This window comes from Crocodylus siamensis, chromosome 4 (assembly GCF_052110815.1).
Source record: "Crocodylus siamensis isolate JL-2025a chromosome 4, ASM5211081v1, whole genome shotgun sequence".
Classification (NCBI taxonomy): domain Eukaryota; kingdom Metazoa; phylum Chordata; order Crocodylia; family Crocodylidae; genus Crocodylus; species Crocodylus siamensis.
In genome coordinates, this window is record NC_143398.1 from 174,133,846 (window position 1) to 174,151,008 (window position 17,163).

A 17,163-nucleotide genomic window follows, 5' to 3' on the forward strand; every position below is an offset into this window, starting at 1 on the left:
GGAAATTTAGAATTCTTCTGGAAGATTAGGATTCTTCCATCTTCCACCTGGAAGATCAGGATTATTGCTATACATAGCAACGTATCTGGAGAGGCAGGATTGGAATTTTAACATCAGAGGATTGCAAAAACCAGTGTCCTTCCCTCTTCTCCTTAAATGGAGGTCTTTTTTCCTGGCTAGTTGAAATTTAGACAACTGAAAGCATTGGCGATGTGTAGGAGGTGCACATGCACCCTGAGATTGACTGCTACCTGGGGGTGTCTGCAGGAGGTCGCCAATCGCCACTCGGTGCTCAACATCCCTGTGCCCCCTTGCTGCCAACACTGCTGCAGCCACCTGTGGGCAGTCCCCGCTCAGCCTGCCCTCACTACTGACATCACTGCAGCCACCTGCAGGCGGTCCCTGCTTGCCACCACCATACCCACACCGCCACTGCGTAAGGGCAGTCACCGTTCCCCCACCCAGCCTTGGGAGGCACAAGGCATTCATGATTGAAAGGGCAGTCTAAAAGTCCATTGGATCAGACAGAAGATCTCTCTTTTGGCTAACCATTCCAAATCTCAGGCCAACTAGGAAGAACAAGAATAAGAGTCAAATACTTTGATCTAGGTTCCTTCCCACTTGAAACAACAGGAACAGACCCTTATTAGTTAAATTAAAGAGCAAGGTCAACAGATTAGACATAAAGAGTCACATTTGTTAATTGTTTCTTGAGCAGCTACATAAATTTAATGCAAATTTTTAGGATGAGTACTTGTCCAGATTGCTTCAGGTGGTGTAAATCAGCCAACTTCAGCAAGGCTATGTTGATTTATACCAGATAAAGCTCTGGTTCATTATATTCTATATACTGTATACCTGGAACTACACAATTAAGCCAACTGCTCCAAGATATTTTTCCATAATAACTGACCGTTTTGTTCTGTGCAGAAGGAGTATTTCCTGTCCTGCACGAAGTCTGAGGTTGTGCTGCACCACAGCTGGCCATCCGTACGGCCTTCAGTTGTGCAAGAATAGAAGGTTCTCCCATCAAAGGTAAATGGCAAAACACATGGTTCTCCATTGGAATTGCCACCGTAGGTTTGTGTCACAGCTTCAAAACAAACAACATACAGTGTTACATTGTGGCTCAGAGGGCCCCACTCAGTTCCCTTTCTTATAAAATAACTTGTCAGCCAGATGTCAGATCTTCAGCTGCTGACCTCTATAGGCCCACACCCATTTACACCAGCTGAAGACACAGCTCTGTAATATTAACATTCACCTGCATCTTTCCCCTGTATATTGTTGCAACTGAGGCTGAATTGTGTTACTAATTCTGCTTCCCAATATCTGTATTCTCCCACTGCAGAATGTATGTAATTCAGTGAGATCTACTCATTATCCTATGGAACCAGGCCCCAAATATTCAAAAACAGGAAGAAACTGAATTATTTTTCTCCCTTTACCCTAGCAGTTGTCCGTCTTTCATTTTGTAGCCTTCAAAAACACCCTTTGTATACATCCCCCCAAGGCTGCACTTTCTAGTGCAAGACAAAAATCTGAGTTTTCACTCTCCTAAATTCACATAGGGGCTACTAACATTAACATGCATTTTAAGCAGTCACCATAGAATGGAAAGTCTTAATGGTTTAGATACTGGGGTCTCATATGAATGAAAGCTAAAGCCAAAAGCATCTTAGGGCCTAACCCAAAGTAAATGGGACATTTTCCACCAACTTCAGTGAGCTCTGGTCCCTATTTAAGACAACCATATTCTAAAGATCCATTTTGGCCCTCCTATCCAGCAAAACACTTAAGCCTGTGAGTAATTCCGTTAAACACCAAGGGAATATTTAAATAGATAAAATGAACCATTATCTCAACTACGTTGTTGGCCTGAGGCTTTTAATTTTCAAGGAATGAGCATTAGAAGAAAAGTCCTACCTATCTCCTTGCAGCTGACTCCATTTCCCAGACAAGTACAAAGCATCTGCTGGCTGCCCTGTGTTTTGAGCCACTGCATGCCAACTGAGTACACCACTCCATTATCAGTTATACACTGGCCATATGGCTGGGGCTGGGGTTGAAGCTGGTAAAGTGCAGTTCGTACATCTGTAAAGCTAGAAGACCCAGATCCTAGGGCAGAAAACATTAGAGAAGTAGAACTAAGCAGCAGATACTACAAAAAAAAATGAGTAAGAGAAAAACTTTAATCTAGGTAACCATCGGAGGCTTAACTTTCTAGTGAAGAAGTCTATTAAAGGGATACCTCATTTAATCTTCTTAGTCATATTTTCTAGTTTGAGGATATTTTTCCATTTACATAACATTTGTTACAGCTTTGATTAGTACGTCAACATTAAAAAAGAATTACCCAACTCCGTTAATAATCATCCCTATTACAGTCATAAGGATTATGAGTAAAGCATATCTAGCTGTTTTACATGAAAAAAAACTTTAAAAAAATTAAGTTTCCTGGGGAAACACTTGCTTGTTCTTTTTCAAAGAAAGCCTGAACCCAATGAAAGGAGGAAATAAAAATGGTTGGGAGGTAAGAAAGGGTAAGAGGAAAAAAACCCCAAAGCTGCAATTTTAGGCTGTTATTTTACATTTTTTCACTGAAGAGCATGTACATTTCAAAAGCAACAAAAACATTAATAAGAAATATATGGTTTGGGGAAAAGCCTTTTCCTGTCAAGAAGGTATTTGATGAAAAATTCTTGACCAGTTGTAGTCAAGAGTAATGCTGAGACATGCAGAGGCCTCTTCTACATGTGGAAACTTCAGCTAAAATTTCCTGCTGTTCCTACAACCACTTCAGCAACAGTGCAGGCATGACACTGGCAATCACTGAAGCCTTTTGTCATAGTGACCTGTTCCATGATCTGCTCTTAAAATGCTAAGAGGTTTCTTGGAGCCCTGTCTATACTAGTGTTCCCATTTTGGACTGAAATTGGTGGCAACAGCAGTAGGAAACTTCTGGTGAAAAAGCTTAAGATAGGCCCCTGGGAATGTTTTTATTTTGAAAGGAAACTAAATTCTGGAAGTGGAAAGATATGTTGAAAAATAATTCAGCTGCTGAACAGTTTACCTAATCAAAGAAAAAGGGACATTGTTTACAATGATCATATAAAATGTCGAGCAAAAATCACGAAGGATCATACATATGCAATATAAGTCATTTAATACACAAATGCTGTATATAACATTTCTGTATGTTAAAGCTTGACCAGGAGCAGAAGTAGTTATCTTGCCAAAAAACCCCCCAAAACAGCATAATCTTGGAAGACCAGAAGGCCTTAGCAGAATTTCAGTTCAGGAAATTTAAAGTTGGTCACCCTGAAGCAACCCTTTTAACCTCAAGTGCCACATTTTCAAACTAGTTTATTTGTAGGTGCATGATTCTACATGTTCTGTTTTTTGCATGTTTTTTCGCAGCAAATATATTAATTTGTGCATGCAAGTCATGTGTAAGTGTATTTCATTACTTACATATGTACAAACAAGACAACAATTAGTCTCCTCTGAAAACTGGCTCAGATTGAAGCTCTTCCTTTGGCAGAACTCCTGTTGATTCGTGCAATTCAACACAAAATCTTCCTCGTTTGATTTGTACTATTCAGTGCTTCTGGTGCACTAAGAGATGGCACTTACCTGTGCTAGTAGTATGCAGGGATGTGTGTCTTTCACATTTCCACTCGCCTCTGCCATTACCAGTGCAGATGCACTGAAGCAGATTTCCTCGGTTATCCTTCTTACTCCATGTATCTCCAATTCTATAGGAAGTCTTGGTGTCGTGATCATTGCACCGATCTGTAGGGGAAGAAAAAATTAATAAGGGGAAGAGTTTAATGTTTCAATACTAAAATGCTTGTCTATTGCAAAAGCTATGACACATGGCAACAGGTATGAGCTATTCCACTGTTAATCCTCCATAACCCAATTTATCTTCCACTACCCAGTTCCATTACTTGTTACTAAGCTAGCCATATGCTTTAAATGTCTGACTAAACTGCAAAAAAGCACATGTTGGAGAGCCATTCAGAAATCCCAGACCCATTGAAGCCAAGGGCAAAATTTCCCAGGGAGGACAAAACTCCCCTTGATTTTAGTGGGACAAGATTTAACCCGCTGATATGGAACCAGGTTTTGGCTACCACAAGTGTGCTCCCACTGTGGACAAAACAGAGTGCATTCAAAATTATTTTTGCCAATCAAGTTTTAGGTTATTGCCATTCTTGCTAATTTCAAAACCACCTTAAGTATATTCCATCCTGTCCACATTGTGGGAACCCTTCTCCCCTGCAAAGTTGAAACCAATTTTAATTTTTCACAAGGACTTTTTCTGCATGTTCATTTCATGCTACAGAGGGGGCCAGTTCATACCCACACAGACCTATTTCAGTTAGAAGGAAATAAATCCTATTTGATGGGCAATATTTTGAGGAGAAATTCTTCCTCAAGAAATGTGCAGGAAACTGCCAATAAAGTTAATGGAAGTTACGGATGTCTGTCTGGGAATCTTAACATTTCTGAATCCTGCTGTTGTCTTTAGTAACCACAACCCCCAATGAATTGAGTGAACAGGTTCAAATGATAGTACAATAAACTTCTTCTAGCTGAATGCAGAGCCACACAGATTAACTAATTCTTCTTCCATTACAACATTTTTACCTTCACATGCAAAGGCAACTTGATACTATGGCTCAAATTTAATCATGGGTTAAAAAAAAAGTCCTGTCTACTGTATGAACAACTGTGAGATGATGTATGCATTACTTCAGATTGCTGTTGGGTAGGAAACTAACATGTGGAAAACTCATTAGCAAGTCCTAGTAGTTAAAATGACAAAAAGCTGTGCATTTGCCAAAAAAGTGGCCATAGTGCTGATAATATAATTATTTTTACATGGAAATACACCTGCCCTCTGAAAATCAGGCCCCTTTAAGGTGTCCAAGAAGTAAAGCAACCAAAAATCACTTTTTAAGAATTACAGACCAGATTTTCCAAAATTAATTACACATCCACTGGTATGTACACAATTATGTAAGCCACAGCTGTCCGTTTATATTTAAAGACTATATCGATACAGGATTACATTTTAGAAGAAAATCCACTTTTGTGAAAAAATGAATAGGGAAGACATATTGTAATTTCCAATTTGATTGAACAGAAGGTCCCTAAAATTACAAGACAAAAGACAAACCTTGCAGGTAACATACTCTCTCTTGGCTTTATCCTTTCCCATTTGACAATTAATAATTTTTCCTATTTCTTTCAAACAGCATTAACATGGACATGGCTGGTTTGGTTTTATAGCTTATTTCTTGACTGTATCATTCCATAAATTTGCCTCAAATCCCAAATCTTCTTTGAGTTTTAGTTCTTTACAGTTCTATTGTTTGTATCAGCAGAAAGTTACTAGCATCCTATCCCAAGACAATTGGGTATGCAGCCATTTAAAGGCTTCAGAGACATTTATCATAACTTGCATTACTGAGGCATAAGACACCAAGTCAAATTGCCTCAGGGCAGATCTTCAGCTGGTGCAAATTGTCATGGGTCTACAATGAGCTGGTTTTACATGTCCAGATTTCCCTTGCTTTATGCTGTACATGCATTCCTGGGAAATGGCGCATAACTCAAATTCGCATAAAGGGAACCCACTTTACAATGTAACAAATAGGGATACGTTTCAAGATCTCAACTGTACTGATCCCCAGACCCATTTCTACTACTTTTACAAGACAATTTTGGTATTTACCAACAGCAGAGAGGGGTAGGAGATAAGCTAGAGGGATGCACAGAAGACATAAAGGGGAGGGCAACTACAGAAACACGAGTTGCAGACAATGAGTGAGGAATGAAGATCTCCACAAGAGACTATATTTTGGTGTGCATCACTCCCATAATGCACTGCACAAAGCAGCTGACAGTGAGCTCCCACCACACTGATCGCATAAGAGTGAATTTACCATGCATATAATGAATTTTTGGTATAAAAAGGGTCATCACATAAAAGAGCTAATTTGCACCTACAAAACCCGCATAAAGCAAAGGAGACCTGTATTCACAATTGAAGGAAGGTAAAGGGATGACTTTTAAAGGCCCTGCCTAGGTTGCAGATACCAATACAATGGGATACTTTGTGTCAATATAGTGGCAGTGGTACAAAATCCTAGCACAGAAGTGTTAGCATTAGTGCAATCCTGTAGTAAAGAGCTGCATCAATAGAAAACAAGTAGCATAGAGGCAGCTTTAGAAGGACTTCAAGCAAAATCTTGCACTAATTTGAAGACCATACAATTCTACTGATATCCTGGGGGATTCAGGCACTGTAAATCAGTGGATAATTTGGTCCACTAGGCAGATATTTAGTGAGCCTTTATGTATATTTCTCCAAAGCTGTCTTTGTAAAGTAGAACCCACAAACATAACCACCTGTCATTCACAGGCAAAGCTAACTCTTGCGTGTCCCCAGTGGGGCTGAGATTACTAAACGGAATATGGTAAAAACCACTTGTAAATTTTTGCTTCCAACCTCATCTTGAAAGTTATTTCACACACTTTACATTAGACTAACTTGATTGTTCTTTAAAATCACACCCCCTTTCCCTGACTATGCACATGCATACAATATTTGATGCAGGCCAACATTATTCCTACATTTTATGTAATGCCAAGCATTCCTGACATTTTCTTTTTCCATCTTATCAGTGTCTTAGCTTGTACTGTCAAGGCCCAAAAAAGGAGTAAAAAAAAGATGTCATTTTAGAATCTGTGCTTTTAAAAAACAATGCACACACATCAGTTGGCCATAACATTAACACTTTGACAATAATGATCAATACGTACTTCTGGAGGTACAGGTAATACGTCCACTGCCTTCACCTAAGCAGGTGCAGTCCACCATCATCCAGCCCTGATAAGGCTTCTCCCAAGTCTCTCCGACAACGTAAGAGGTTCCAGCATTGTTGTCATAGCATCTCTCAGCTACAGGAATAAAGAAAAGTCAGTGTTCTCTCTCATCTGTTTTAAATGCATGTTATTTCTACACTCCAAGGGTTTTCACTGTGGGTATGCACATGTGTGAGGAAGTTGTTCTTCTGTTGATCCTATTACTAAACAGAAGTGTGATCTCAGCGTGAAAAGAGATTAAGAGCCACTAGCAGTGCACAAACCTGTTTGGTCCACCAGCTTAAGTTAAAATAGGCTACGGGCCCAAACCAAGTAAAATGAGCAAGCTTTGTTTGAGTATACGATTGTTTAATGGCCTTTGTTGCAGACTTCTGCCAAACACTTTAAAAGCTTGGTCTCTCAAAGAAATACGTCAAAACCCTTACATACCTACAGGTTTGCAGGTCCATTCACCTTTCCCATTTCCTAGACACACACACTCTAGCATATAGCCGCCTGTCTCATGAGGTCTGCGCCACGTATCACCAATCTTGTAGGACTGACCCCCTTCATGGCACCGATCTGTGGCAAATAGAAAATGGTTTTAGTTAGCTTTGAGAACAAGAATATTTGTGCATATTCAGTGATACCAAGGCATACAATATAACCCACTGTCATTTCAGAAGCATTCCCCGTAGGCATCCCAAGACAACAGGAAATAAACCAAGGTATATCCTGAAAGTAAAAGCACTGAGGATCCTGTTTGAATGAAAAGAAGTTAGTTCCAAATGGAAATTCAGTGACATTAAGTTTCACAACCACAAAAGAAACTCAGGTGATTAACACACATTAATGAACAGTATCCCTTTTAAGGGCATAGAAGCCTAGAGGCTGGCCAGCCTAGATTAAGTAGCTTTTCCAGCCACGCCAGTAGCAGGTTTTATGAAGGGGGAAAGCCAAGCAGCTAAAGGCTGGCTGGAGCAGTGAAAACAAGAGAGGGATCTGCTGTTCCTGTGGGGACAGAGGTGGCTTAACAGGCCAGGTGATTGCCTGCAGCTTGTCAGCAGGTCTGAACTGGGTTGTGAAGCAGTTGTTACTGGGGCCATCCTGAAGATTTGGCTCAGACAGGCTGAAGCACCAATGCTGGAAGCCTCCTGTGGTGACAAGCTTCGGCAGGGTTGCCTGAGCACCTATGCAAAAGAAGTACAGCAGATGGAGGACAGGAGGTGCTTTCCCAGCGACAACGTAAGAGCTGATCTGTGGATGCAGAAGGTAATGGACTGAAAGCTGGTTAGAGATGCTTTATTTGTGGCTCCTGGGCTAGAATCCAGAGGAGGAGGAGGGTCAGGGTTCCTCCACTGACCTTAAGTAGAGTGGCTTGCTGAGGACAGAGAGGGGCTGCTTGGTGTTTCTACATGGAGGAGAGAGATGGAGACTTTGGGTGCTACTCTAATTGGAGAAAGACTATTAAGAGACTACAAGTGGTCTGCACTTGTAGGGAAATTATTAGGAAAGCTTCGGCGACAACTGAGTTTAAGTTAGCCAAGGGAGTCAAGAACAAGAAGTAGTCATTCTTTAGGTATATAGGCAGTAGAAGGAAAACAAATGGAAGTGTGGGGCCCCTGCTTAACACCTCGGGACAGCTGGTAATGGACACTCAGAAAAAAACTGAACTCCTGAATGCCCACTTTGCTTTGGTATTTCACTGGACCAAGAGGAAAGACAAGCGTGATAAGGATCACAGGGGGGCATGGTGGAAATGACAGCCTTCCCACTGTGGATGCTGAGCTGGTACAAAACCAACTAGAAAAGCTAGACATTTATAAGTCAGCAGGACCAGATGGACTTCATCAGCTGAAGGAGCTGGCTGAGGTCATTGCAGAAGCCCTGGCAGAGTTCTTTCAGAATTCGTGGTGCATTGGGGAAATCCCTGAAGACTGGAAAAGGGCCAACATTGTGCCCATCTTCCAGAAGGAAAAGAGGGAGGACCCGGGCAACTATAGGGCAATCAGCCTAACCTCCATCCCAGGGAAAATCCTGGAAAAACTCATTAAAGAATCTATGTGCGATATGCTCGTTGTGGGTAAGATTCTGAACGACAGCCAGCATGGCTCTGTCAGGGGTAGGTCTTGTTTGTATCAATCTCATCTCCTTCTACAACCACGTCTCTCACCACCTGGACACAGGAGACGTGGTAGACTTGCAAAAAGCTTTTGATCTAGTATCCCATGCTATGCTTGTGGAAAAATTGGAAGATTGTGGGCTTAACTGCTCAACAGTTCAGTGGGTGGAAAACTGGCTGCATAGTAGGACCCAGAGAGTTCTCATGAATGGATCTGTGTTGTCCTGGCAAGAAGTGGCCAGTGGTGTCCCTGAGGGGTCTGTGCATGGACCAGTGATTTTCAACATCTTTATAAAGGATTTGGATGTGGGGGTGAAAAACTCGCTGGCCAAGTTTGCAGATGACACTAAGTTATGGGGGAGCGTGGCCATACCAGGAGTTAGGTCGCAGATACAGACAGACCTCAACAGGCTGGAGAATTGGGTGGACCAAAGCCAGATGAAGTTCAACGCTCAGAAGTGTAAGACGCTCCATCTGGGGGCAAACAATCCCCCACATACCTCAAGGCTTGGTGGCGACAATTTGACTTGTACCGCAGCTGAAAGGGAACCTAGGGGTAGTGAGCGACCACCACATGAACATGAGCTGGCAGTGCAATGCTATGGCCAGCATGGCAAACAACATGCTGGCATGCATTAACCATTGCATCTCATGCAAAACTAAGGAAGTGATACTCCCACTGTACTCCACACTGATAAGACCACAGCTGGAGTACTGTGTCCAGTTCTGGGTGTTGCACTTCAGTAAGGATTTGGTAAAACTTGAGAGGGTCCAGAGAAGAGCCACCCATATCATCAGGGACTTGCAAGACAAGCCATACAAGGAAAGGCTGAGGGACTTGGGCCTCTTTAGCCTACAGAAGAGAAGGCTGAAAGGGGACTTGATAACAGCTTACTGCTACATCAGGGGAGTACATCAAAAACTCGGTGAACAGCTGTTCACCAGGGCACCTCTGAGGAAGACCAGGGCAATGGACACAAACTCCTGAAAGGCCACTTCAGGCTCAATTCCAGGAAAAACTCCTTCAGAGTCAGGGTGCCCAGACTGTGGAATAAACTCCCTCCAGAGGTGGTGCAGTCACCTACCCTGGAAATCTTCAAAAGGAGACTGGACAGTCACCTCACTGTGGTCACTTGACCCTAGTTGTCTTTTCATGCCTAGTGCAGGGAGACTGAACCCGATGATCTACAAGGTCCCTTCCAGCCCCTAACAATCTAAGAGACTCCAGTGGATGGCTTAGGTTGTAAGCCAGCTTCAAAGAGCAGAATGGTGATAGCTAGTTAAAGGGAACGCACTGCAGATCCTCTTGAAACTGAGGCTGTTACTGGGCAAAGGTGAGTGACAGGGTTATCATTAAGGATTATGTTTTTGCAATGAAACATCCTGCTTTTGGGGGGTGGGGAGTACTGTTTGTTTTTTGATGGGCAATGTCTAAAGAAAATATCCTGTTTAAATCAATTTTTCAACAACTAAATGAAACAAACAGTTTAAGATTTGTCCAAAGTTTACCAATTTTCAGCTCAAATGTAAATAAAATGAAAAATCTGAAACATAAATTACAGTAGAAGTCAGTCAGTTTAGAAATTGCCATGGAAAAATATTGTTCAACGGCATTTTTCTCTCTCTGGCTTCCTCCCTATTTCTTTTTCGTGTGTGTGTGTGTGTGTGTGTGTGTGTTGGAAAAACATCAGAGAAGTCTCTGATCTCCTTTAGGACTGTTTTATTGTCAGAACCAGAAGACATCAGAGTGCTGGCCAGAGCATGGAGAGCAGGGAGTGAATTGATGGGACAGGATGTTAGAGCCACTGTTGTTTTTATTCCTGCTAGATTTCAAATTCAATGCAATGTCAAGCTGTAGGCTAGGTTATCATCAGATGACCTAGTAATAACAGCAAGTCAGCCTCACATATTTTGTATCCACTGGTCAGCATTTACAGAAAGACCAGTATTTGAAGCAGTGAATGGCAGGGTCTTACGGGAAATCAGAGGATGAAGATTCCAACATTGATCAAAGTTAGAAACCACTGATTTTGCCTACTTCCTAAAATAATCCGTGTAGCAGCAAAAGTACTGAGCCTAATGCAATGACCTGAGGTTAACAGAAGTCCATCTATTGAGGCCTCTGAATCAGGTCAATGCTGGGGAAATTTAAAATAAGAGTCTAGCAATAATTACTCTACTAAATTTGACAACAACTAGCATTTCAAACATCCCATCTTACTGCTTCCAGGGTAACTGCAATTCTAATTATGTTTAACATACCCCCTCTGAATTCAGTGTAGAATTTGGTCTGTCTCTATTGGATTCTAGCCTTATGCATTTCTCCTGAAGTATCACTTCTGATGTCCTGTTTGAAATATTCAATATTAGGAGCTTTGAACAGCAAACCAAACTAAACTGGCTTTTATATCAGAAAAAACAATGAAGAGGAGACTTGTTAAAGATGTGTAAGGGACTTGAAAATGTTGGTCTAAATGTACCAACATCATGCTTTTAGTGTATGGTACCAGAGGCTGTTCAGTCAAGATAAGTCTTCTCATTAAACAAAGAGGTAGGGAAGTGGTGACAAATAGTCTCCAATAACACCAAAAGGATTTCTAGACGGAAAGGCTTAAAAAGCCTCCTAGAGATGAAAGGAAGGGATTGTGAAGAAACAGACTAGCTAAGAAGATGGAGCAGTAGTGAATAAAGAAGTGTAGAAATATGTTGATAATGGCCCATGCCAGTTTCTCCTGACTCTCTTACACAAAACTGTAGCCTGTTTGTTGCTACGGAGGCCTATGGAACTTTTTAAAGGGTAGCCCTCAGCTGCTGTAGGTCCACTAATATGGCACCAGGCTGACTTTCAACACCTGGGGATCTGGCCGTCTTTTTATAGTAAGACCCTTCTTTTTGTTACCATCGAAATCTGATGAATCTCAATGACCTGTAATAATTATAGAGCAGCTGAAATGTTTTAAACTAGTCCTAAAAGCATGTGCCAGGACACAAATTATTCCAATGTTGGCCTATTGTAACAGGACAGAACAATACATTTCTTTTTAAATAAAAGACCAAATCCTGCTAGCCTTGCCCATGCCATAATTCCTTTTACTTATGGTAGGTCCATTCATGTGAATACAACTGGCGTTTTCAATGGAAAAATTCATAGTGGTGCTTTGGGCTTTTGGGATCACTCCCCATACTTATAAATAAAATGTATATTGACTGTTTCACTTGAGTATAATGCAGATCTCCGAAAAATGCATAATACTAGAAAATAATGCTTCTAGTAATAGGATTTCTAACATACTTGCGATAGTGCAGCTGATTCTTCCACGTCCAGCTCCAATGCAAGTACAGTCCCAGATCATGGAATCCTTGGGGCGCTCATAAGTCTCCCCTACTCGGTAAGTAGACCCAGTGTATTTGTCAAAGCAAGTTTCTTCAGCTGAGGGGGTAGGAATAGATTCCATGTGATCATGACAGTAATGTACAGTCTTTAGCATTCAGATTGCAACTCAAACCACAATTCCCCTCCCTCCTTCTCACTAAGTGTTCCCCTGCGAGCAAGAAAATTCAGATCTGTTTACTTTTCTTTGGAGGACAGCCGCATAAGAGTGAAATATATCAAAGCACTGAGACCTCACACAAGGTTTTCTATATAACTGAAGATCAGCACTGCCCCATTGTGAATATGGGGAGTGCAGATAAGGGTAACTGTACAGTAGGGTTTCTGATGCTTTAACTGTAGGGGAAGGATCCATACATGGAGAAAACTGAACATGGAGGAAACTGTTGTGGGTGAGCTGGTAAAAGAACTATTGTAGAGTGAATTATCCAAAAAGTCAATTAACCAGACAGTTTTGCATCACGAAACCCCTACTTGGGTTTTGTTTGTCAGTGTCTTTGACATTTTTAAACATCATGCAGAACTATATATTTATTTCCTGTTGTTTTTAATGTGCTACACAGTACAGTAACATATATATGATGATAATTATCCAGAAAAAATACGATTATCCAAAAGGATGATGATACTAATTATTCTGGATAATTGACTTTCTATTGTAGTTGTATTTACAGAGATGCAGTGATCCAAATCTTCTGCCTAGTTAGTGAATAAACATTTGTATGGCAGCATGTCTACAGGATGAAGCACTTTCTTTATATAACAAGGCCCTCAAATACTTATTCATGTACATCAGGGGTGGGCAAAATGCAGCTCGGGGGCCAGATGTGGCCCACCAGGCCATTCTATCTGGCCCACAGGGTCTCCCAAAATTTAGAAAATTAATATTTATCTGCCCCTGGCTGTCTGCCATGCGGCCCTCAGTGGCTTGCCAAAACTCAGTAAGCAGCCCTCCACCCAAAATAATTGCCCGCCCCTGAGGTACATAGTCTTAAATATCAGGAACAGTCTCACTAAAGTCAGTAAAATTATGTGTAAGTGTGAACAACTCTCATTAAATGTTTGCAAGACAGTTACATGACTGTGTTCCCATCAAGTTCAGAATTCCTTTCTATAGAAAACTAATTCTGTTGATTTTTCACTATGATGTCTAGATGGTCCACAGGAGACCTTAACAGTTCAATGGTAAAAGGTTGAGAGAAGTGAACTTTGCTTTATTTTCCTTTATGGAATGGAGAAGAGTTACTAGTCAAAAGTATTCTGCCACTATAGTAGATTCTTGGGCAGCAGTGTCCAAGACCTTGCGTCATACATAATTAAAGGCTAGAGTCACTGGTAGGCTCTGGATGGTTTGTGCCAAAAGACAACAATAAACTATCTTATCAGTTAAGATAGGTTTATGACTCCTTTGCATCACCAGACCAGTACAAAACAGTCCTAGCAAGCCAGCGATAAACATCTGATCAGCCAAATGTCACTGTTATCCCAAACTAGGTCACATTGCCCAGCATCTGGTAAACTTAAAATCTCTTGTTATCCAAACTTACTCTGTATTCCCTCATGCACTTAGCTGAAACTAGAAATGTATCCTCAGCATTGAAGATATGAATGGTCATAAACTGGTATTAATTAGTCCAACCTGGTATTAATTACTCCAGTCTTACAGCCACGTATGGGAACTTCAAGTGCAAATTATGGAGCAAGTAAATATGTAAGCAATAAAAAAATTAAAAATTGTTTTAAAAACATGTTGACAGTAAAAAAAGCTCTGAAATAAAGATGAAAGTTATAGGTGAAAGTAGAGAAGAGACAGCTCCACGTCAAACTTTGCAATCTGAACTTTCCTCCTGGTAATTATGAACTGGGACAGCTCATTATAAAGAAAAGGCTGGCTCCAAAATTAAGGTTCAGATTCATTCTTCCCTAGAGGTGACTGATGATTGGGTACAGCATTCTGGTAGTGGCCCATCTCTAATCAAAAGCACCTGTTAAAGCCCAGGGCCAAATCTTTGTCAATCAGCATAAATCCATTATTGATTTCAATGCCACATTATACCAACTGTGAACTTGGTCCGTCATCTATAATACCATTTGATTCTTCATTTACTTGGCCTCACAATCCATTCCACATTTGTCATTAAAGACTTACGTTCAGGTTTGCTTTCACAGTTAAAGCCTCTGGATCCCCCGTAGCAGGTACAGACCAGCGTGTTTCCCAGGTAAATGCGTTCCCATTGCTGGTTTATTTGATAGTGTCGCCCATTGTCAAAACAGCCCTCTGAAGGAATGAAAACATAAGTCTTCAGTTTACATTTGTCTCCCTGCACATGACCCTCAAATAAAAGGGGGAAAGAGTTAAAGCATTCAGTGGCATATACCCAAGGTCCTGGACCGGCCCCTAATGTGGCAACTGGACTTTGAGATTTGGAGAGAAATCAAGATGGAGCACTGAATTTGAAACCTTGTGAGCACTCTGCTCTGAATGAAATACTCCAGCAACTGCATGGGTGGCTTTGAAGTAGAGATTTAACAGGCTCCAGATCTACAGATGGAAAATACCACTCCTTCAGGGCCCAATCCAAAGCACCGATGGAATCTATGGAAAGACCTCAATTGCCTTCATTGGTCTTTGGAGCAAGTCCCGGTCCATCTCTGCTAGTTGGGATTGTTCCCCAGGTAACGCTGCCAAAAACTCTGTCAGTACACCTCTTAACGTGGCAAGCAATGGGCCTCCACCACTTCCCTTGAGAGAACAGCTCCCAGCCTACTGGATTTCAATGCCAGGAAGTTTGTCCTTGATAAGCAGGCTACATTTTCCCAACCAGTTTGAAAGGTGATAAGGGCAATTGTTTCAGCAGACATCCCCTTCCCCCACAACATAATTGCTTGCAGAAAGTTGGTCTAATAAAAGATACCACATCTATCCAAAGAACCTGGCAAAAAGGAGTGCATTAGTGTTTTTGCTTCACTGTGTTTAACTCTTTCATTGCACTGTGTAATCAAACACATATTGTTTTGAGATGAAGGGGTCTGACGCTAATCCAGCTGAAGAGCTCTTTAGTTTATAGGGTTGTTGGTTGTAGCTGTGTTGGTCTAAGGGCATACGCAGGCAAGCTTCTTTGGGTAGAAGTGATAGCTTTTATTAGAGCAGATCGTTGGCCTAAGAAGAGATATCACATCTACCCAAAGAACCCTGCCGGTCTTTACTTTACAGGCATGCGGCAGGCAAGCTCTCTAACCAGCTTCCACTCCCATGTCTTCATTGGGAAGTGGCACTTTTGCCCATCGAAACTCACGCTGCCAGATCCTTACATGAGTGTCAGGCCAGGCGACTACTTGGCACTACAGAGATGCTGCAACTCGCTCACTTTGGAGGGGGAAGAAAGACGTTCTTCTTTCTCTCTCCCAAGCATGCCAAGCAAAGCCCATCAGACCCATCAGAGTACCAAACTTTCGGCTGAGCTCCATCGCAGGGTTCAACCGCCCACAAGACCAGGCGAGTCAAACCAAATCCTTTTCAGCCCCCTTTCCTACAGGACCTGCTCCCAGGACCGCAGTTGTGTTTCATGCTGAAAATGAGGGCTGGAAAGGACCTCAGGGGGTCACATCTAGTCCAACTCCCTGTTCCAAAGCAGGATCGGCCCCAACTAGATCATCCCAGCCAAGGCTTTGTCTAGCCAGGTTTTGAAAACCTCCAAGGATGGAGCGTCCACCACCCTTCTGGGTAACCTGTTCTAGTCTTTTATTACCAGACTAGTGAGTTAATACCCAACCTAAACTTTCCTTGCTGCAACTTGAGACCGCTGCTCCTTGCTCTGTGTTTCCCAACTCCCTGCAGGACCTCCCAACCTTCCCCACCAGCTGTGGCAGGGCTCTTGGGGACTGCCCCCTGCCCTCGCCAGGTACTCACGTTTGCTCTGGGTGGCGTGCGCCGAGGGCTGGACGATTTGCTGGGCTTGCCTCCTGCTTTTGGCCGCCCTGCGCTCCGTGCAGCGCGCCCCCAGGCACAGGGCGAAGAGCAGCAGCAGCAACAGCAGCAGCCGCCGCCGCCCCGCGGGGCTCCTGGGCATCCTGCAGAGGTCGGGGGGAGAGAGACGGGCAGAAGCGGAGCAGCGGCTCTGCACTTCGCGGCAACTTTCCCGGGGTGGCTGCGGGGAGTGCCGTGCCCGCTCCTCCCTGCGTGGCGAGAGAGCGGCAGAGCGCCGGCCCGCGGGGGTTGATATAGCCCCGGCAGCGGGAGCGGGGCGCCCACCCTGCCCGCTCCCGCACCTATTTGCCTGCTCCGATTCCAGCGGCTCCCATTGGTCCCGGCGCGCGCTGACGTCACGGGGCTGAGCACTCTGGGGCGAACAAAAGCGACCACTGCAAACTTCGTTAAGTTGCGTGAGGCGCGGACGAGACTCGGCGCAGCCCGAGCTGTCCCCGGCCTGGAAGCAGATTCTTTTTGGTATTGGGTGGTGGAACCGGAGCATGCTCCATCCACTCCATGCATTGACCTGGTATTGCAGTGCTTCCAGGACCGGTGCAAAAAAACAGAAAAAAAAAAAAAAAGCCCCCGGCCTGGAGCGGGGAAACCGCACACGGTCCGCTCAGGTCTGCTCCCCCGAGAGGCCGAGGTAATACATGGCCTTTGGAGCCTTCAGATGCTTCCCCGTTTCGCTGCCAGTCAGGCTAAAGCACAGAAAAGGCGGGTGTTGAGCGCTCTGAATAGCCCGAGGCTGCCAGAAGCACTCCCACAACAATATTGCAAAAAATACCGCACAAAATATTG

General features: G+C 43.0%; 1 protein-coding gene and 1 pseudogene across 7 annotated transcripts in view; one reads left to right on the forward strand and one right to left on the reverse strand.

The window, feature by feature from the left end:
• The window catches only part of FN1 (fibronectin 1), a 78,768-nt gene extending 62,115 nt beyond the window's left edge, over positions 1–16,653 (reverse strand). For 5 of the 7 annotated variants that reach the window (XM_090044947.1, XM_090044945.1, XM_090044944.1 and 2 more), the window contains exons 1-8: positions 16,303–16,653; positions 14,542–14,670; positions 12,294–12,431; positions 7,330–7,461; positions 6,838–6,975; positions 3,637–3,795; positions 1,927–2,118; positions 914–1,093 (exon numbers count right to left, since the gene is read on the reverse strand). In XM_090044947.1, coding sequence (XP_089901073.1) covers positions 914–1,093; positions 1,927–2,118; positions 3,637–3,795; positions 6,838–6,975; positions 7,330–7,461; positions 12,294–12,431; positions 14,542–14,670; positions 16,303–16,462 — 1,228 coding nt within the window. In that variant the 5' untranslated portion in view covers positions 16,463–16,653. The remainder of the gene's footprint in view (positions 1–913; positions 1,094–1,926; positions 2,119–3,636; positions 3,796–6,837; positions 6,976–7,329; positions 7,462–12,293; positions 12,432–14,541; positions 14,671–16,302) is intronic. The other 2 variants (XM_090044946.1, XM_090044942.1) reach the window with 1 other exon arrangement.
• A 180-nt stretch (positions 16,654–16,833) lies between these two features.
• Positions 16,834–16,918, forward strand: LOC149867188 (U2 spliceosomal RNA; annotated as a pseudogene).
• Positions 16,919–17,163: the final 245 nt, after the last annotated feature.